The 20,828-nt window shown below is 41.3% G+C and overlaps 3 protein-coding genes across 6 annotated transcripts in view; 2 read left to right on the top strand and 1 right to left on the bottom strand.

Annotated features, from left to right (window-relative positions):
- pitpnc1a (phosphatidylinositol transfer protein cytoplasmic 1a) overlaps window positions 1-9,351 on the top strand; it is a 38,200-nt gene extending 28,849 nt beyond the window's left edge. For both annotated transcript variants that reach the window (XM_035527429.1, XM_035527430.1), the window contains exons 5-9: window positions 1,842-1,913; window positions 4,291-4,383; window positions 6,575-6,730; window positions 7,246-7,309; window positions 7,792-9,351. In XM_035527429.1, coding sequence (XP_035383322.1) covers window positions 1,842-1,913; window positions 4,291-4,383; window positions 6,575-6,730; window positions 7,246-7,309; window positions 7,792-8,105 — 699 coding nt within the window. In that variant the 3' untranslated portion in view covers window positions 8,106-9,351. The remainder of the gene's footprint in view (window positions 1-1,841; window positions 1,914-4,290; window positions 4,384-6,574; window positions 6,731-7,245; window positions 7,310-7,791) is intronic.
- A 1,768-nt stretch (window positions 9,352-11,119) lies between these two features.
- On the top strand, window positions 11,120-15,945 carry dxo (decapping exoribonuclease). The gene is made up of 6 exons (XM_026997951.2): window positions 11,120-11,905; window positions 12,042-12,268; window positions 12,363-12,579; window positions 12,889-13,024; window positions 13,576-13,670; window positions 13,771-15,945. Exons 1-6 carry the CDS (start codon window positions 11,472-11,474, stop codon window positions 13,910-13,912), a joined length of 1,251 nt encoding a protein of 416 aa, XP_026853752.2. The 5' UTR covers window positions 11,120-11,471; the 3' UTR covers window positions 13,913-15,945.
- On the bottom strand, window positions 13,034-20,131 carry LOC113569876 (peroxisomal membrane protein PMP34). 3 transcript variants are annotated; one of them, XR_003409842.2, is made up of 10 exons: window positions 19,896-20,131; window positions 19,175-19,235; window positions 18,925-18,991; window positions 18,630-18,784; window positions 18,199-18,315; window positions 17,825-17,970; window positions 17,338-17,433; window positions 17,131-17,213; window positions 16,801-17,013; window positions 13,034-13,645 (listed from the first exon to the last, which is right to left on the bottom strand). XR_003409842.2 is itself a non-coding variant. In XM_026997952.2 (9 exons), exons 1-9 carry the CDS (start codon window positions 19,968-19,970, stop codon window positions 16,866-16,868), a joined length of 948 nt encoding a protein of 315 aa, XP_026853753.1. In that variant the 5' UTR covers window positions 19,971-20,131; the 3' UTR covers window positions 14,494-16,865. The 3 variants fall into 3 exon arrangements, 2 of the variants coding, with proteins under 2 accessions (XP_026853753.1, XP_026853754.1); XM_026997952.2 differs by lacking the exon at window positions 13,034-13,645 and having other exon boundaries at window positions 14,494-17,013; XM_026997953.2 differs by lacking the exons at window positions 13,034-13,645; window positions 19,175-19,235; window positions 19,896-20,131 and adding an exon at window positions 19,108-19,174 and having other exon boundaries at window positions 14,494-17,013.
- Window positions 20,132-20,828: the final 697 nt, after the last annotated feature.

The following is a 20,828-nucleotide window of genomic DNA, read 5'->3' as shown; positions in this document are numbered from 1 at the left end:
GAGCAAGCTCATTAGCGACAGGTGTGTGAGATATGGGAGGTGTGTGGGCAGAGCTAGGAATCTCTTAGACATGAGCCTCCATAAAACAGCATGACTGAGTTATAGTGTACAAGGTTAAGAGAGACTAAAAGCACTGTGGTGTAATCCCACGATGCTGAAGGACTGTGAAGTATTTGTCACATACTAGTGAGCATTTCATTGAAAGCAAATCTTGTTGCAACAGAAACAGGCTGATTTGGCATTGTGGGAGCTCTCTGACACTGCCATCAGATTAAGATTAAGATGGGGGTAAGGAAGGACTTCAATCAATGTGATATTTAGTTTCAGTGCTATTGGCAGCAAAGGATTTACTATGCTTTGTTTATTGTTCTCTCTCTCTCTCTCTCTCTCTCTCTCTCTCTCTCTCTCTCTCTCTCTCTCTCTTTCTCTATGTCTGAATTTTTGTCTCCCTTCTGTCGCACAAATCACCAGACCTCACAACACAAGCAGATGGAGTTGGGGAAGAGGCATTGCATGTTAATTACTACCATGATCACTTCCTGTCCTCTTCCCCCTGTGCTCTTCTCTTTGTATGCTACCGCTGGCAACCATCTCTTTCCCCTGCTGTGCCACCCCTCCCCCACTTCCCCGGCGTTACGTAATCCCAGCTCTATTGATCTCCGTGGCGAGTGCCGGAGCTGGAGTTAATCTAATCAGTGTGTGGCGTGTCGGGACTCAGAGGGACTCCAGCCGCCCTGGGCTATATGGGGAGGGTGGAAGCATGGACACCAGCAGTGTTGTGAACTCAACAGGCCAGAAAATAGCTCATCGTTACACTCGGTCTCCACGCACCACAATGATAAAGTGCTGCTGCCGTTAAGTGTTATGTTAAGCAGAAACCTGTAGAACTCCACTGGCCTGAAACCCCAGTGGGGCTCTATGAGTCCATGAAGCTATCTCTGATTGATCTTAGGTTTTGAAACTATCCGTGAGTGGGCTTGGGTCGTGAAGCTATCTCTGAGTGGGCTTGGGTCATGGTGTGAGGTGGCTAAGAGTCATTCCTCGTGACTCACTAAGGCCAAAAACAATGTTGTTTTTCCTAGTTCCCACAGCAGGAGGAGATGCCTTCTAGCTGTGCCATATGGCATTGATATGGTCAGTGAATCTAACCGTCTGGTCCAAATTTGTCTTTAGACTTTCAAATCTTTATAGCTGATGCACCGCCTGCCCCTTCATGATGGCTCATTTAAAAATAAGATTAAAGTCACAGAGCACCTTTCTCTGGTGCCTGGACCAGAGGACTTAATATATAACATTTTACTATATGTAAAATAATCTCTTGCATCATTATATAAATAGGTTGAGTGAACATGTATGCATATTTATACCCCATGCATTGCAAGCATAAATATATTATATGTTATAAGTAGCAGTAATAGATACAGTATATTGCTATAAAAAGAAAAAACAACAGTGAATTTCTCTGCATACTGCAAACTATCATAACCTAAGTGTGAAAAGAATAGTACATTTGATGCTCTTATCCTGATAGACAACTTACAATTTTGATCATGTTACAGAGGTAGACAAATGTGGTGTTACGAGTCATACCCAAGACTCTATAGCACGGAGCACTTTCCTGGCAGGGGGACTGAACCCTGATCCCCCATCGAAGAGTCAGTATTATAACAAGCAGTATTGCAGTTTGGACTGGAATTGCTTATAACAAGAAAGAAACGGCACCATAACAATGTCCTGAACCCAAACTAGGAAGTACTGCAGTAGATGTTGAATTTAGAATTTTGTTGCATTTTGAATGATTTTGATTAATGTTTGGCTGCTTTCAATTCATATTTTTTCAGTGCTCCTTTTTGCCAAAGTTCTCCATCCACATAGAGACAAAGTATGAAGACAACAATGGCATCAATGACAATGTGAGTAAGTAGCTGTGGTTTTGTGTGTGTGTTTATATATATATATCTATTGTAAGTGGTAGTCTCACTATACAGAGTGATGAATGTGATGAATCCATTTATACCACATACCTTAAAAACTTATGCTGACCCCTGTTTACTATGAAAACTATGACTTCATGAAAAGTCACAGAAAGTGAAATATGAAAAAATTGCCTTAGGTCTGAGGTGTTTGCTCATAATTCAATAAATATTGAAAGAACACTTTGCTTTCTTTTAATATTTGAAAGATATTGCACCTATGGTATTGCTATGGAAACTATCACAGTGAGTAGGACAGTACCAAATCCCCAGAATTATTCATTATCTAGTGTCTGGGAGTTTGAGGTGAATCTTCTGGCCTCCTCCAAACTGATAGGCTCCATGGCTATGGAGCATTTTGTAGACTAAAGAACTGTCTGGCATGCTATGGTCAGACCCTGGGTACACATGCTCACTGATGCTGAGTTCATTATGCGTCCCTACTCTATAGTGGCAATACTGGGACCTCCTTCAGCCTCAGTGCCACAGCTGAAGCACCAGCCCTCTGTATTCACCCCTCGAGCATCACTGCTCGCTGGCTGGCACTTGTTGTGTTACTTGAGGAGGCATCAGTCCTCAGGTAATGCCACAAGTATTGTATCTCCCTGCATCAAGTAACGCATGTGGGTTGAACAAACAGGCCTGAAGGAGGTGTTCTGCACTTAATGCCGAAGCACCTAATATGGCACCTCCGTACCCCCAACCTCCGCACATCCCGCACACACCAGCGCTCTGCTGTCCACCCTCTTCCCCATCCATCTGAGGCGGAGGCAGGCTTTTGAACGCGTGATCTACCTTAACCTATCTTAACATATTGCCTTCTCTTTGTAGACATAGTGAGGTTACTGAAACACCTGCCACACAGAATCCTTAAGAACGAGCTCTCTTGACAGCATCACCTCTAACGGGGCTTCACACCTGGTCTTACCCTTCGCTAAACATTTTCAGCGTTGCTGAAGTCAGTATTCAGCTGGCAACGTCTGCTAGCGGCCAGATTTCCGCGCATCGCCCGCTGCTCCGAGCACCGGGGTCTGCAGGCCCACGGCAGATGTTCTGCCAAGTCAGCAGTGCCAGCCTTCTGGAGGCCGGTGCAGCTGCACCTGTTGTTGTCCAATGCGCGTTGTCCTTGTGGAGATCTGAGTGCTGTAGGCATCTGTCTGCTGTCACCTCCTGCCTCTAACACGAGAGTATGTCCTAACCCTGACCCTAGCTCCGCCTTCCCCAGGGTCCTGCTGTGCCGCTGTGTGCCAGGCTCTAAGTTCGGGGGCGAGGCTGCTGGGACTATGAGGGCAATCCGCTCGAGAGCCCCTCGCAGTTGTTATGATTGTATCACTCCACTGCATTTCCAGCTGTATTTCTCTGTCAGTGTGCGTGCAACATTTCATAAGACCTATAACACCTCATAATAAGAGCAAGAGCTCTGAGGGTCTGGATAAGTGAGTAGGGTGGAGGTGAATTACGCGATTAATGGCTGTGCCTCTATCTCGGACTGCCTGTTATTTATTCTTAAGCTGTCTGCCCCCCTGTATAATTTCCACACCTACATTTTCCTTGTCTTACAGCCTCCTTTTTCACATGCTCATATTTCACATGCTCTTTTAAGGAGCCTCATTCTTCGACTCCCTGCCACGTTGTTTTCATCAGAAGGTCCTAATCTCCCGTTCCCCATCCATCTCCTCCTCCTTGTATTCCCTCTCCTTCTCTGTCCCCACTTTATCCTGATCAAATACTTACTGAGCCCCTACTCATACATTTTCCTATGTGACTGCAGTGCGTTGCTGTTGAGCCGCACTGACAGGATCTCCAGTTTCTCATAAACTCTCACAGACGACTGTCGCTGACAGGCGAGAGCATTTGCATGTGAGCGTTCGCCGCAGATTCTTTGATGCAGAGAAGCTCTCTAAACCTTTAAAGCTTTTGTTAGCCTCTGAACACTCCGGAGGCTCAAAATGAGCAAAAGCGGGAGTGAGACATCTCGACCTTATGCAATATATCCACTTCAACGTACTTGCGCACTCAGTCCCAAAGCCAGAAACCCAGAGCTCCTCCTAGTGGCCAGAATGAGAACTGTTCCTTGTATGGACGCTACCAATACTTTAATGTCACATGTTTTATTATTGTTTCCCACCCTGGCAAATAAAGGATTCCAAAATATGCTATGAATCATGAATACAACAGCACATGACGGCAAACATCTGATTATGACTATATCAAACATGAGAATGCTGGTAATTTTAAACCAATAGCCCACACATTCTGAAAGTGCGGTGCTGCTTTACAGAGAAATTGTTTTTTCCCTCTACTCTTATTGCTTCAGATTTTTGATGACCCCAGAGATGAGGACACTGAGGTGTGTTTTATTGACATTGCATATGATGAAATCCCTGAGCGCTACTACAAAGAGTCAGAGGTAAGAGATGGGACATCAGATGGGACATCAGTACTGAACCTTTCAAAGTAATCTTACTAATCTGGGGTCCGTTTCTGCCTTTCATATCCTAATAAATACATTTATATGAGCATGGGGCTGTTGATCCTAGATCCATGGGCCATGCACTTTGCTGTGATCCTGCATTAGTGAATATGATAGTTTGCTTGATCACAATTTAAGTGCTCTCTAGTTTCTATTATCTAGTCTTTTGGGTATCTAATCTTTTAGTTCTATTATCTAGTCTTTTGGGTATCTAATCTTAGTTCTATTATCTAGTCTTTTGTGTATCTAATCTTAGTTCTATTATCTAATCTTTTGGGTATCTAATCTTAGTTCTATTATCTAGTCTTTTGGGTATCTAATCTTTTAGTTCTATTATCTAGTCTTTCTATTATATCATCTCTAGTTTTTGCAAGGTTTTCTTTTTGCTAATCTCTGAGACCACCTGGCTGCTACTGTCGTAAACAGTAACAATCACTTTCTCTTTAATGGGTAGCTGGGTTTGATCTGTCATCCCAGACACTGGTGGTGCTCATTACTGTCATACACACACACACACACACACACACACACACACACAAACAAAAAAACACAAACACATATACATCACATCACATCACAACAGCTTTATACGTTACCCTTTGGAGTCAGCTTCCTTGCAGCTTATACTAGCAGTTCAGTTAGCTATTAGCCATCACCTCTGTCATCATAGTGTCACAGTCCTGAAGACTGCTCTCTCTCACCCTGCCTCTCTCTCTGTGTGTGAAGGGCAGTATGGATGGGTGGGACAGACTAAGCCATGGCCTGTTATTAGACTCTGAAATGATCTTTCAAGGCTCGCCATTCTGCCCAGACATGCTTCAGCACATCTTACTGACAAACACATCCAACTGCTATTAGATCATGGCACTCACTCACTCCTGGTTCAGTTTTAGTGTCTTTGCTGATCTTTTTATTATCTGCATTATATTTCTAATGCACTGAATTATTGCCAAAACTTCAGGAAGTGTAACTCCTCATAGGAGACACTGTAAAAGCTTTGTCGATATCTGATGTGCAAGTAAACTGATGGTGCAGAGTGCTCTTTTGCATGGGCTACATTCGTCTCCCCCTTAAAAATTATAGATGCAGCATTGGTTTATTGCTTTTATTCCTTTATCCCTTTCTAAAAGGTTGGAGATCGTTCATTAATCCTACTCTGTGCTCTTACAGATGTCATTAGAAAAACTGGAAAAAAATATTACAAAATGTTCTTTCACAGACTCTCTGAAAGGTCTTTTTAAAGGGCATCACTGCATTGGTACAGTAGCACAAAGGTACATTAATGAAAAATTAGTACTGAAAAGGTTGAGGTTGAAGTCATTCTGCCTGGCTTCCACTTGGTATTTACAAAGAGTAAATCGGTGACAGAAACAGCTTTTATATCACTGAATACTCTAATCACTATCTTGTTTTCATCTGCTTTTCAAACCTTTGGTTTTGTTTACATATGCCCAGAATCTGCTCTGATCAGTTGTGTTTGGTAATGTACACACACCCACATCTTTCCAAACATTATACAGAAAATAATGAAGATATCTTTCAGCAGCAGCATCAGATACCATACAAAACAAATGTATGATGTCGATTTCATTTAGAAGATTATTGTCATATTGATGCACCAAAAAGCAGTGCTGCTCTTAAATTCTCTAAAAGAACCCAGACATCTTTCTTTTATCCTTCCTGCCTATATAAAATAAGTTATTCAAGTGATTACAGTGATTACGTCTCAAACAACTCCTCCCTAAAGTGCGAGTGGGGCTCATTAGCTTAAAAGAAAATGGCTCATTAATGGCGGTGTGTGAGACAAGGATAAAGAGGGACCTCCTATTGTGCCACACTGCACGAGTTATCCCACAAATGCCTTCCTATCAACATTACCATTAATTATAAATCAGTGTCATGCGGTGTATACATCCTGTGGAAGGAGCTGGATGACAGTATGCTGCGAGATACATCATCAGAGCAACCAAAGAAATCCATATGCAACTAGAGAGTGGGTGCAATGCAGGCAGAAGCCCGACCGAGACTTATGAGGCGGTAATTGTATTGATCCAGATGGAAGGAGGCGGACTCGCAGGAGGGAACTGTTCCTATGCCAATTCCGCAGTGTTCGAACACTCTTCCGTAGGACCCGCGCTGCTTTAAGTCAGAGAAGACGGCGCGGGGTTTGCTGCAGGAAGGCTGGAGGGACACCCAGGACCCCATCATGTGCTCCTACAAGCTGGTGAAGGTTAAGTTCGAGGTGTGGGGTCTGCAGACGCGCGTCGAGCAGTTTGTGCACAAGGTCTTTCTCTCCTCATTTGGTTACAAATGTCACACCTGTCCTTGCACCCGATGGCCCCTCCCCCACCGGTCCCCAACACTGCTTGCCGATGGCCCCTCCCCCACTGTTCCCCAACACTGCTTGCCCTTGGCCCCTCCCCCACTGTTCCCGAACACTGCTTGCCGATGGCCCCTCCCCCACGGGTCCCCATCACTGCTTGCCGAAGACCCCTGCCCCACTGTTCCCCAACACTGCTTGCCCTTGGCCCCTCCCCCACTGTTCCCGAACACTGCTTGCCGATGGCCCCTCCCCCACGGGTCCCCATCACTGCTTGCCGAAGACCCCTGCCCCACTGTTCCCCAACACTGCTTGTCCTTGCAAGAATCTATTTCCTCCTGTGCACCCAACCACTTCTCGCAGTGACTCCTATTTATCCTAATCCTTGTCTTTGTGTTGGTGGGAGCTAATGATGACACTATTCCAAACCAGTGGTTTTCTCTTCGTTTCTATCCCTGTCTCTCTCCCTCTCTCTCAAGGTGATAAGGGACGTACTGTCACTTGGTCACAGACAGGCCTTTGCTTGGGTGGACGAGTGGATTGGTATGTTGAATGAAAATTTGAGGACTCTGTTGTATCAAGTATTTGTGATTCTGTTTGGTATTATTTCGCATAATGCTCATGACAGGATTCAAATTATCTACCACATAATACGGCACGAAGGAGTTCTTTTGTTCACTTTTTAATGTAGTTTTTTCTGCTCCTGTTTGTCTCAGTGACTGTTTAGCCCTACCATCATGTTCTGCTAGAAAAGATGTCAGTGTTTGTTTCCTTTGTGCACTGAATCATGTGGGCACCATGGGCAACATTCACTACATCATTTATTTGTTCCTCTAGTCTGGCTTCCAAACTTCCAGACAGAACATCACCAAACAATGCCATGATTCTTTTGCATTTATCAGCATCACGCATGAACATAAACCGCCATCCCTTCTAGATTGCTTATTAGTGTTTACAAAAAACTCTCCAGGGAGCTTGGACTGCTTCAGCAGTTGACTAAGAGAACTTTTTGTCTCCTCTTAAAGACATGACGATGGAGGAGGTGAGGGAGTACGAACGTGCCACTCAGGAGGCCACCAATAAGAAACTGGGCACCTTTCCCCCAGCTATCTCCATCAGTGAGACCCCTCTGCCGGCATGTGCCCGGGGCGGGCCCTCTAGTGCCCCCTCCACCCCACTCTCCACAGAGGCTCCAGACTTCCTCTCCGTTCCCAAGGACAGGCCGCGGAAAAAGTCGGCCCCGGAGACACTCACCCTTCCCGACCCTGGGAGGAGGGATTCCGGGTATCGATTTCCCAGCCTCTTTTCCTGGGGTTCCAGCTCCCCACAGCCTGAATGACCTATGGAGGGAAGCGCCCAAGGTGACACATGTGCATCTCAGGCATGAGTCTGCTAGTCACACATGCAGTGAGCCCATCTCTGCTTAAATGAGGAGGGGGAGACAGGGAGGCATCAGCTGCCTGGATCCACGCGTAAAGCGTCTCTCTTACCTCTCAGACCTCAAATTCCACACAGGGAGTCAGTCAAGATCTGATTCACAGTTGGCTAAAGAGTGCCGTCCGACTTTCTCAAAAGCATCTTAGTCCATGGTTAACAATATCTCAGGAGCTGTTTTGCTAATGCAAAGAAAAGAGTTGCATTTTTGAAATTCATAGTTTCCCAGCTACTGTAGGTTTGACATTTCAAAGTTTTTGACTGTGTGCTATTCGAATGGGAAATCCAAAATAAAAATACCACCTTCTTTTATTGTAACAGTACATGGTACCCCTTTTTAACTTAGTGAATCTTACAGATGGGCTTGTGTTCAATGTTTTGATTTTACTGTTCTTCTAGGTAGAAGTTCTTGTTGTGGTTTTGTTTATTGCTTTTTTCTGTTTAGGTTGGATTTGCTTTTTTGCCACTGTCCAATAAAAGGTTCCATAACCCACAATATGGGTTTACATTTGAGTGTTGCTGAACATATTTTTATATTGTACTACAGTTAATAATAATGTATAGTTTCATTTCAGTACAGTTAAGCCATGTTCATAGTTTGGCTGTGGCTGGTTGCTCTGCTGAGCTAAAGAATAAGGCTTATCTCTCATTATTCATTACTCTAGTGTCCTAACTGAAAACCACTGAACGTAATCCAGCTAATGTGTTATAGTCTGTTACTGTATATATGGACAAGCATGCTTCTGTATATACGGTAGCACAACAGGCTGTCAGTCTGAGTAGTATTCTACCATATAAGATAAAGAGGTCATTGAGTGCATTGTATATTACACATTATTTTCATGGTTCAACTGTATGTGATGTGTTAGTGTATATGAATGGAAATGATCAGGATATTTCTTTTTGTATATCTTGATTGCTATATAATCTACATGTGAAAAGGAATGCTTGCCTCTGGACACTGTGCTTTGTGAAATGAGCCACTTTATTCTTGCTGGTTCATGCATATCTGTTATTTCATAAGTAGGGATCTACACAAATTTTTATGGCACATAAACTTTAAGCACATGGCCATATGAAATAATAATTGATGTAAACAGCGACTGTGAAAATAAAGATTGTCATCGCTAGTGAAAATATAGTTCAGTGCATACATGTGTTATGTGATTTGCCACCAACGGTGCAAAAGGTCTGTCATTCAGAAAACAACCCAGGTAAAGACGGAAAGATAAATTATATTCTGGACTCCCTCTAGGGGCCAGACATTTAAAAACACGGTTTAGTTATAGACGCTTTCCTTTAACAACAGAGTAGCATTTCCTTTTATAATACGATAGAGTAAAATAAACTAGACTTGTATTAACTTACAAATAAGATTTAAGATAAGTAATTTCGCACATAGAAGTATTCTATTCCGAGTAAATAAACCTGAAAATGGGACCTGAGAAAACATTTGAATCAAAAAGACTTATTGCGCGCCCCGTTAGAGGCTCTATTTTTGTGGACTCAGCACAAGAGCAGAACAAGGCGCAAGACTGAGGTGCAGATACACGTGTGCGAGTGGAACTGTCATGACTATAGACAGTCTATGGTCATGACCGGCGACATAGGCACTAATCCAGCGCACCGCTCCGCAATTACAAAAAGAGGTTGGGTTATACACGATCAACAGGTGTGGTTAGGCGTGCCAATCAAATCGGAATAACGCCTCTGATTTCCTTTAAAAGCAGAGTTTGAGCGATGCGGTGGACTTCCAGGAACGGCAGCGCCAGAGAAAAAAAAATCACAGACTGAGGAAACAGACATACTTGGCTGGGAAGTACAGAGTCGCTACGCCAAAGTTTATGATACGGAAAGTAGACATCCCAGGCCTTATGACATTATACTGGCCTGGGAAGAAGTAGCTAAAATCATAAACGAAATCTCTTCTAGTGACACTCGGAGAACCGCTAAGCAATAATATAATAATAATTGTTAACAATACAAGCGTGAATTATTATTATTGTTGTTGTTATTTTGTTGTTGTTTTTGTTATTGTTAATCACTGTGATAAGAATAAAATATTTTTATATTTTTGTGATACGACTTTTTAAATCTCCAAATGGCACGCCAAATGACTCATTAACGGCTAATATATAAGTTTAAAAATAACTTTTAATTAACAATAAATGTAAATAAATGGTAGATAAAAACCTATCTTTGCTGGGGTGATGGTCCAGGTCAATATGAAGTTTTGAGAAACTAGCTACGTCTTTATGTGAGTTAAATGTATTTCTCTACTAACGTATTGTCTTATTAGTTGTTATGGATTGTTAATTAAGTAATGCAAGCACTACAGTAAAAACAACAGGCTGCCTCATGTAATTTTCATAATATTAAAGTCTGTCCCACACGCATGCTTTCAAATCAAGCGATTTTGAGGACTTGCATATTATACATTTGTACATTGTGGACATCACCCAATTGTGGACTTTGCGGACTGCAGGGCTTAGGGCACCATTAGGGATAAACGTCCACCATCAACAACTCTTTGAAAGGACAATATGAAAAAAAGCCATTTTGTTTGCATTCGTTTGTCTATACTTCTCTTAAATTGATTTTGCAGTTAATATAGAGCAATTATTTTTCTTTCTGATATAATCAAAGTTTAATTAGTTTAATTAATGCTTTATAAACATTTTGAGACCATCTATGCTCTATATTAAATATATGACTTTAGCATCCAAAAGAGAAGGGGATTTTCTTATAAGATACAACAGATGAAAAGGAGTTTGTCATCAGCTGCTTGAGGTGCTTCTCGCTGCGAACTGTAATAAGGCGATCTGGACATCTAAGCCTTTTAGTTACAGATATGCATAGAGTAACTTAGCTAGAGGTCTTTTATTTTGAAAGCCAAACTATTATCGACGTGTTAACGATTTCATAACGTCGTCTAAATAGATAGCTGCGACCATCTTATGTTTACATTCAACTTTTAAATCTCAATAACTTGGAATGTACTTGTTGAGCAATGACATTTTTTAAATTATGTTTGTGAACTGTGAGTATGAAACATAATTCATGTTAAGTAGCTAGCTAGCAAGCAAGCGCTGATCGAAGTAACTAGGTTGCATTGCTAACTAGCTAGCGATAGCTACTTAAGTGGCTGGCCAATCTTGACATTACAGGTTTCTTAGCTAGCTAGGAAATTATCCAACTTGACTTAGTGGAGCTAGCTAGCTAAGTCATCTTGTCTTTTTAACTATCTAGCTAGATAACTGTACCTACAGATATGGAGCGTGGCCGTGACAAACCACGCCACTCGGACCTACTGCAAAGCAGCACCCACTCCGATTACAAGAGGAGTGGCTACAGTGGGGATTGTTATGCTCATAAACGCGTTCGGTCCGGCGGTGAAACATTTCCTTCAGTTCCCCGGTTCCTGAGTACGCAGAGACAGCTGTATGAGCGCAGTTTTCCCGTTTACAAACAGCCCGTGGAAGTAGGATTCTTTTCTTTGGACTCTGAGCGAAACTTTTTTAATGATTCAAGACAGCTCCGTTACTATGTTGAGCCTGGTAAAAGTCCCAACTTCAGTCTAAGAGATGGTTATCACGACCGCTTCATAAAAAGGGACGAGGGAGTGAAAGAGGGACTTGATCATATGTTAAGGTGGATTTTGGAAAACAGGACCAAACTCCAGTCAAAAAATTCTGCATCCTCCTGGTAAGAACACTGCCTCCGACTCCTTTGCTTCTCTCTAGTAAATTTCAGTAGTGAACCTCAATACAGGCAAAGCTTCCCTGTGTGGCGGCTGCCTTCTACAGTCCAACCAGAATCACTGAACCACATTAATTTTCAGTGCACTAGGTGTAGACTTTGTCACATGGCGAGGACACTTAACCAAGCTGTTGACCACTCCATATGAGACCCAGGAGGGATGGTTGCTGGCCGCATCCAAATTCGGCGGCACCATTTACATCAGCGAAGTGGAGACAGAGGCAGCACGAGTTAATAGAGAGAGTCGCACGGAGAGGCACAAGGAGATGATGTACTGGGGTTATAAGTTTGAGCAGTACATCTGTGCAGGTATTAAAACAATCCCTTTAAGAAGGTAATTTTTTATAAGTTACGTAACTTATTTTTAATAACTCATAAAACATTTCCCCCCTTACTTCTTTAGATGATATGAATGGTGTACCAGATCAAGGAGGCGTAGTGAACACAAATGAGGCATTCTGTACTGTGGTCCAGACCCGTCTGTCTGACCATAAGCTTCTCTTTTCGGGGGAGGTGGACTGTCGGGACAAAGACCCCAGAATTCCTGCTCCAGCCTGCTACATCGAGCTCAAGACCTCCGCTGAAATCTGCACCCCTAAACAGCGCAGCAATTTCCATAGGTATGTCTTCGTTTTCTTGACTAAATGCAGTCCTTACAATTTCGCATAACTTTTCCATCATGGTGATGATAAATATTTTGTTTTTTGTTTTTTTTTCTACTGTTTCCAAAAAAGAAAAAACATCACACAGGGGAAAAATCAAAACAGTACTTTGAGCTGGAATACTCTGCTGTGTCTGAGATTTTAAAATTTGGCTTCTACCATTATTGATTGTAATTTTGATATTCATCAGTCATTGTTTCCTAGTTGTATAAAGTATGACTAATAGAATCACTGAAGCATTTGAGAAGGTTTACGTTTCTCTTCTAGGTATAAGCTACTGAAATGGTGGGCACAGTCCTTCCTCCCTGGAGTTCCACAAATAATAGCTGGGTTTCGAGACCAAGATGGAATAGTGGTGGCTGTAGAGACGTTCCACATCTCAAATATATCCCAACTAATCAAGGTTTGTGCAAATCGAAAGAAAGTCTTGAAGACCACACAATCTAAGATGAAACATGGTCTGTATAGTGTTATTGTTATGCTGCTGGCCCGAGTGCCGCAGGGGAGGACGCATAGAATTCCTTGTTTGTGCAACACATTTATTAACATTAAACATGGACAAGACAAGTGGCACTCACATACAACTACACAGATGAACATTATTAAACATTTAACACTTAACGACATACACTTAAATACAAAACGGTGGAAACAGACGTTACATGCTGTTTACATTTACGACTCACAAAGAGACAGAGGTAGAAACAATGACCAACAACAAAGGGAGCACACACAGACAGGGGTTTAAATAGACACACAAGACAAACATTAAACCCTATACACGTGTGTGCAATCCCAGGGAGCGTGGTTACCAAAAACAAAGATAGTACATTTGTGAATCCCCCTGCACGCGGCGGGCCACATCACGTGACTTATGGGGGGAGGAGCAGTCTGTAACAGTTATACCTGATTTACAAGTGTTTTAAATTCTTTTTGATCAATTTTCACATTCAGAATGAGTACAACTGCTGGAAGCCAACAGTCTGTATGAACTTCTGTAGTGACTTCCTGTCCTTTGTTAAATCTGTTGTAAAAGAAGATAATCCAAGGTATGAAGTTAATTACATCATATACTAAATTCTGTTCTGCTAATCTAAGTGCATGCATTCTTGGTTTTTCAAAGTTTTTTTTAATTTATTTATTTTACAGATTGGTACACCTATTTGAATGGGAACCACACAGAGATGTGATGTTCTCTGTACACAGAGACACTCAGTATACGTTCCTCCCAGACTGGTATGTCAACAGCATGGAAAGCCACTTTGCTGGAGGCGCACAACCCTTAGACTGAACTTGGACACTGCACATGTAATGGCAGAAGCTGGTTATGCCTTCTGGTGTGACAACGCAAGGAACAGAAGTGTATGGTAGGCGTCTACCATATTTTATATGAGAATATTGTGGTACAGTCTTCTGCTAAACTACGTTTTGGGTTGTTTTTTTGTATAGTCAGGCTTGAGTGGTTCTTCGTAGCGTGGTCGCTGGGAAGGACGGATCCTGGCTTCCTCAGAGTTTAGATTACTTGTTCCACATTCCCCTTTAGGAATGATTTTTGTGATGTGTTGTAAATATTTCAATGAGCTGTGAATGCCAAGACCCAGACACCTGTTGGCTTTGCTGTCAGAAATCAGTTAAGGACTGTTTTGTTGTTGTTTAAAGGTATGATTGAGGTTTTATGTAAGGTCATCAAATTCACTTAAATCATGGTCACCACCTAATGATATTAAGCCACTCAAGAAAAACTAGTAAATAAATGCTTCAGTTCCTCTTTTATGTCCATAAACTGCACTGTACTAAAGGGCGTACCATATGTTCACTGTTCAAATGAGGTCTGTAACTGACATTTCTGTGTTAACTCAGAAGACAAGTGTAAAAAGTTGTCAAACTACATTTTATTACAATTAATATGATTTCATTTCACATTGCCCAAAGGAAGTAAACATTCAAGTAAATTAGTATTAAAAAGATCATTTGATGTGTGCAACTATGTGTTTAGATATAAATCGCTTTAATGTTGTATGAAGTCTGACTAGTTACAGCTTCAATGAAACATAGTTAGGACTTGAGACAATGTATGTGTCATTCTGTTGGAAGGGGTAAGTTATGTACTGATAATTCAGTAACCGTGGTCTTGCTTTCAGCTGAATTTTATGTCTACTGCCATTACGGCAAAATGCATTTAATGTATACATCAACTGAAAATACTTTTCACTTTGAAAACATAAAGTGCAAAAAAAATCTATTGCATTAATTATTTTAGCTAGTTCACACTGACAAGTTCATAAACTACTGTACAGTTGCAATACCCATCATGCATTTAGAATAATCAGCCAAGGCTTGTATAAATGCAACTGGTCATCTGGATGAAAAAGGCTTAAGAGCCTACTGTTCCATTCTCTTGAATTAAAAAGTCATGTAAATATTAATTATTGTAGACACTAAAAATTAGTCAGTGCAGCTGTTAACTACCACTTGCTCATCTTCGAGGAAATATAATCATCTCCCCTTTCACAAGTAGTGAGGCTCAAGTAAGGACTGGATACAGTGGTCTCACACCTCCTACAATAAAGCAGTTTAAATTTCTGTATACGGATTATGAAACACTAAACATTTTTAAATTATCAAGTTTAAAAACAATTGTAGAATATGCATTTGATTAAAAATGGCAAAATAAATATTAAAAAATTAAGTTTGACTGAATTTTAAAAAATGAATGTCAAAACTATGATAAATGACTATCCAGTTTAAGGCCATACAGTTGCTAAGTCCATGGGAGTCCTGAGACCAGTTGCGATTTATTTTCCAAGAGTTCTTGTTAAATTAGGGCTGGGATATTTGTGGCAAGAGGTTCTCATCTCGTTATTTCACTGAAAAACATTTCTGGTTGAGATGGATAATTTGAAGTTTTTTGGACCGATTCTTTTTTTGCACAGGACATATTCAAGTGCCAAACGTGACGAGAAAGAAGGCAACACAGAGGCTTACGTTTATTTGTGTAGAGCCAATTTGTGAACCCTTTGTCATTAAAGGAACAATGTGTTGCAATATGTAACATATTTACATCATAAAATGGCCATGATGCGTCACCAGAGATAAAGGAAACATGCTAAATTGAAACAGGTTTCTCAGTCAACAGTGCCACAGCCAGTATGTTCTTTGTAATTTCTGTTACGGAGCAGCAAGTCTGTGTTCCAGCCCACTGCCCATTATCCAGTCTCTTAACAACCACGTTGCCACAATGGCTAATGTTCTCTTAAAGAGGTTAGCACTGAGCTCAGGTAAGGTTAGCTAGCCTTAACTAATCAGTCATGGCTACTAATAGGGATAGTAATCATTTGAATACTCATTCATACTCTGTGGTGTGCAGCTGGGTTATCACAGCAGTGAGTATTTGAGTCACAGCCAGTGACGTGATCCTGACTAGCACTGGCTAACACCATGCTAACACACACTCCCGTTAGATGCTATAAGGCAACGTGGAGAAGCGGCCATCTGCCGCTTGGATGAATTGTTAGAAAGAGGAACGGTACCATCATGACTATTTGGACGGCTATGGTTGTTTATTACCTTGGCTGCAGTTGCAGATTTATAGATTAGCTGATCAGCTTACATTGTAGGAAGTCCCTTGCCTTTGTCAGAGTTTAATGCATGTTTGTATGTTTAGGTTCAGTGTCCTCAACCTGGCAACCCACATGAGCTCCGAGTCCATAGAGGAGAGGGTGGGGGTAGACAATGCTCTCCAAACATTTGAATTTTGACTGCTTTGCCCATTTTAAAACATGTCGGTGTTACATACTGGTTCTTTAAGCCATCCTACCCAAACTGTTCTGTGGCTCTGAGCACAGTTAGCTAATGTGCTGAGAAAAGTTTGTATGTGTTCTGTGCCAAATTTTGTGCATGTGGAAATGCAGCTGGAATGGTTAAATACTTGCTATCCATACTCTGAACCTTTCAGCCCTACAGTGGGACGAGAGACTGGTTTCTTTTCTGTAACATGTTAAGGATGCATAATCGATATCTGTCATCTCAACTTTGACATTTCACAGTAAAAGATAAAACCCCAAAACTAAGAAACCAAAAAGACATTTGAGTAATGACTAATAAGATGCAGATCTACCAAAGCCATACCTAGATTGACCTACATCAGCACAGGGTGGATGGTTAGGATAAGGCACCTGCCTGAGTGAGGTTAGAGGTAGTAAGGAAGCATCTTGTTAGGTTCAGGACTCCTCATGCCTTGGCTCTTAATGCTTCAGCTTCTTACTGAGGCCCATCAGTTTGAAAGTGGCTGCAGCAATCTTCTCATAGACCACAAACATGAGGGCTGCCGTCAGCACTGTCTGGAGGAGCTTGGCCTCCAGACCCTTGTACAATCCAAGCACGCCGTTCCGCCTGAAAGAGACGGGGAAAAAAGACAAAAGAATTAGTCCGTTTACAAAGGACATGATGTACCCCCCTGCCACCCCCAACAGTGCATTTTATATGCCTTTGGGATCACCCAATACTCACTTGATCCTGTCCATTAGTAAGGACAGCACACTGCGCACACTACCCAGGAAACCCCCGTTCTCTTGTGACTTGTATTGGCCGAACTGAAAGAGAAACAGTGACAGATGATGCCATGTGAGCAAACGCAACATTTTGTCAAGACTACACTTTTGATGCAAACGTGATCCCCACAGCCAAAGCTGGTAAGGTAATATGAAATTTGTTTACTCTCAGTATGGCCTGAACTGTCTGCAGTGGATATGTGGCAGATGTTGCAATAGCTTTTGCAATGGCACCGATGAAGAAGATCTTCAGTGATGAAATCTGTAAGACAAGGAATACAGATGTACATTAAAAACCAGTAGCAGACGTTGGCACGACATATGTACAGAAAGAATGTAAACACGTGACCTCGACTTCATTATGATTCATTAAAAAAGTAATACAGTGCATCATGACGTGATGAATCAGTGAAATCTATCCAATTTTATTATTCAGAAATATTCAGAATAATTAAATATATAAATGTGGCTAAAAGTGACAAGGTAATAGAAAACAAAATACAAAACATCTTTATTTCATATTTTTGCAAAAATGAGCCCATGTTTGTATAAACGTTACAAGTGATTCCGGCATGCCAAAGATGCCCCCTTGGTTGGCCACTTTCAGATTTGTACAGCCCTAATCCAGTAGGATTAAACAGTATCGTTCTCACCCTCCTTCCACCTCGTCCCAGCCTCCTCTTCATGCCCTCGTAGAACATGAACTGCACGGCTGGATTAAACACTAGCACCAGGGAAGGAAGCGTACCATTCCACAGTGTCCCCACTCCCTCGTTTGCTATGATCTGGGAAAACGCATCTGGGAAGGGATTTTTTCAGTGCATGTTGTTCAGGTTTCTATGGCTAAAAAGCTACATCAACCACAGTACCCAACACTTAAACAAGTATAATTTTTTTTAAAAGGACCATGATTTGGGTTGTTTTTTTGTTTTTTTTTCTGGAAGAGATGCATATGTGTCTATTGAAAGTGTATACCTCAGTGAAGTATAGATTATGTAAGGTGTTCTTCAGTGTTCTTCAAACTGACCAAAAATGCCTTTGTAGTGGGTCTGGTGGAGGTCTTCATTCCGGAATTTTGCTCCCTGCAACTTCAGCCGAGTATTCACCACCCACATGGGTGTGGTCAGGAGCACGTTCACAGCTCCTAGACCAGTCATCAGCACCCACATAGTTAAAGAAAGCCCCATTCCCCGCCAAGGTTAACTGTACTGCCTTCTTTCAGCCTGTCATGTTCCCCTTTGTCTAATCCATTTTGATTTTTGTTTCTTGACTATTTTTAAACAAAACGGTCATAAGCTATAACGAGCCAACCATACAATTGCCCATTAAATATATCATATCATAAGAGGTTGATTAGCAATTGGAGTCAAAACAACCAAAATGTCCTAGACCAGTGTTATCTGAAAGCCTTCTAACGGGAATTCTCTGTAGAGAAGATTGTATGTCCTGCTTCCTCACCTGCAATGAAGCCCATGACGAGGTCTTTGGCAGGTCTGGATTGCCCTTTGCTTGTGACCATGATTCGCTTTAATGAGTTGAAAGTGTAGAAGTAGACAAAGTTAGAACAGCACAGACTAGAGATTACAGGAAACCAGCCACGATAGAGAGCCATTCTGCAAAATCAAAGAAGAAACGAGGAGTAACATGTACATGTTTCTATAACAGAACATTTATATATATAAGAATTGTCTTGGCAATTTTGTTCCGTTAGGTTTCATGCATTATAGTTGACACCAAGGAATGGACCACTTACATTCCTTCTTCCTTTGCTATCTCAGCCAGAATGACAGGGGTGGATTTGGACTTTCGGTTTTCATCCACTGAACCACAGCAATTAAATGGATGCATAATGATGGAACAAAATAATAAACATTGAATAACATTTACTGACAAATGAATAATAGTACCAAACAATTCTTAAGCAACAATAATAAACCTGAATGCATGAACCCCGAGGATCAGTGTCACACTTGAAGAACTGCAAATCGGTGAATGATGCCTACCCTGCAGTCTGATTCTGGCTGTGTCCAAAGGGAAGAACACAGTCATCGCCGTCATGCTACCCTGTGACCAACATAGGGCAACTTGAGATACTTGTTTTAACTAAAAAAAACATGTAGGATCTTAAGACCCATACCTAATAAATCATGACAGACTCAAGGTCAGAAAATAAGTTTAACTGTTAGGGTTAGGTTATATAAAACTTGCTATACACCAATACTGTCCTGAGAATATTAGATGGTGGAAGACTGTAGTAGATAGCACCTAAAAGTATATATAGTATGGGCTTACTTATCATAGGAAAAAGAGAGGCAAGCAGACAAATAGATATTTGAGTAAGAAAACGTTTGTTGGTTAAAGGAATTTTGAAGTGACACGATGTAGCATGACGCTACACTCCATTAACGAGCTCCTTCCTAAATATTGTTACGATCTTGCACACTGCAGCTGCATTATGCAATGGCAATAATTCTGAATGTAGCTGCACCGTAAACTAGTCTCTCCGAAGCATTCTCTAGGTGCTATAGCAGCATTTTGGGCAATAATTAGGCCTAAATTATTTTTTTAGACAGCCAGGACTAACTTCACCATCGCCTGTTTAAATTGTGAAATACATACGATGGTTGGAGATAACTGTCATTTCAATGATTCAAAACATGCAATGCACGTTAGACTGCAAACATCGTTATATTAAAAGTGTAGCTAGTTTGGTCGGTATCTTACCATTGCGCCTGCCACCGCGTGTACGAGAGTTTCATAGGATAGAAGGCCGACAGCTGATACGCCGTTGTCAGACATTTCTGCTTCTCGACTCTTAACAGAAAGAAGGCAATTAATTTGACTTTTAAAAGTTTAAAGTGAGAAAGAACTAAAGGACAGGCGTTTGATAGCAGTGGTTCATATCAAACCATTGGCACGAATGACAGCAGCAGTCTAAATACACAAGCGACCATTTTCAGTGCATTTCCGCCTGATTGAAATCAGCTGCGGCGCCAGTTTCCTTCATCGCCATCTGCCGCTTGGATGAATTGTTAGAAAGAGGAACGGTACCATCACGACTATTTGGAGATATTATATTGAGGATTAAGGATGATATCACTGATTTTATTTCCGAATCCAAGCCCATGTAGTTCGAATACAACTATCCCCAAGCCAACACCGACACAAAACGATAAGTTTTGTTTTTTACATTCCAAAGGGTAGTTTAAATCTTTGTCATTTCTACACATGTAAGCCTACACTTACACACACAGAAACAGACACACTTTATATTAAAAACAGATACTTTAACATCAGATATAATACCTATTTAATATCAGAATAAAAATTCAATTAAATAATGTTTAGTTGTTCACCAATATTTAGGCTTAATTATTGTTAGTTTTCATATCAGCTATGATAATCAAATTCCCTTAAGTGAAATAATAAATAATAATTAAAAACAATAGCTGCTTTGACCTCTAATAATGTATAAATTCAAATTAACCTCTTACAGTAGCCTACCAGACACAATTCTTCTAATGTGTGTGTGTGTGTGTGTGTGTGTGTGTGTGTGTGTGTGTGTGTGTGTGTGTGTCAGGACCATCGGAGAAGGTAGAAGGAGATATTGTTTCTATTGTACAAACAAAAAAAAGTTTCACTGAATTTTGTATTTCA

This window comes from Electrophorus electricus, chromosome 1, assembly GCF_013358815.1.
Source record: "Electrophorus electricus isolate fEleEle1 chromosome 1, fEleEle1.pri, whole genome shotgun sequence".
Taxonomy (NCBI): domain Eukaryota; kingdom Metazoa; phylum Chordata; class Actinopteri; order Gymnotiformes; family Gymnotidae; genus Electrophorus; species Electrophorus electricus.
This window is presented reverse-complemented; position numbering and strand designations above follow the sequence as displayed.

What these genes read in the sequence shown, in the direction of transcription:
- dxo (XM_026997951.2), top strand. Translation starts at nt 11,472, where the DNA reads ATGGAGCGTGGCCGTGACAAACCACGCCACTCGGACCTACTGCAAAGC. An exon ending in CAGCGCAGCAATTTCCATAG is followed by an intron (nt 12,580 to 12,888) that starts GTATGTCTTCGT and finishes TTTCTCTTCTAG; the next exon opens with GTATAAGCTACTGAAATGGT. An exon ending in ATATATCCCAACTAATCAAG is followed by an intron (nt 13,025 to 13,575) that starts GTTTGTGCAAAT and finishes TTTCACATTCAG; the next exon opens with AATGAGTACAACTGCTGGAA.
- LOC113569876 (XM_026997952.2), bottom strand. Translation starts at nt 19,970, where the DNA reads ATGTCTGACAACGGCGTATCAGCTGTCGGCCTTCTATCCTATGAAACT. An exon ending in ACGCGGTGGCAGGCGCAATG is followed by an intron (nt 19,236 to 19,895) that starts GTAAGATACCGA and finishes TGTTGGTCACAG; the next exon opens with GGTAGCATGACGGCGATGAC. An exon ending in TTACTAATGGACAGGATCAA is followed by an intron (nt 17,014 to 17,130) that starts GTGAGTATTGGG and finishes CGTCTCTTTCAG; the next exon opens with GCGGAACGGCGTGCTTGGAT.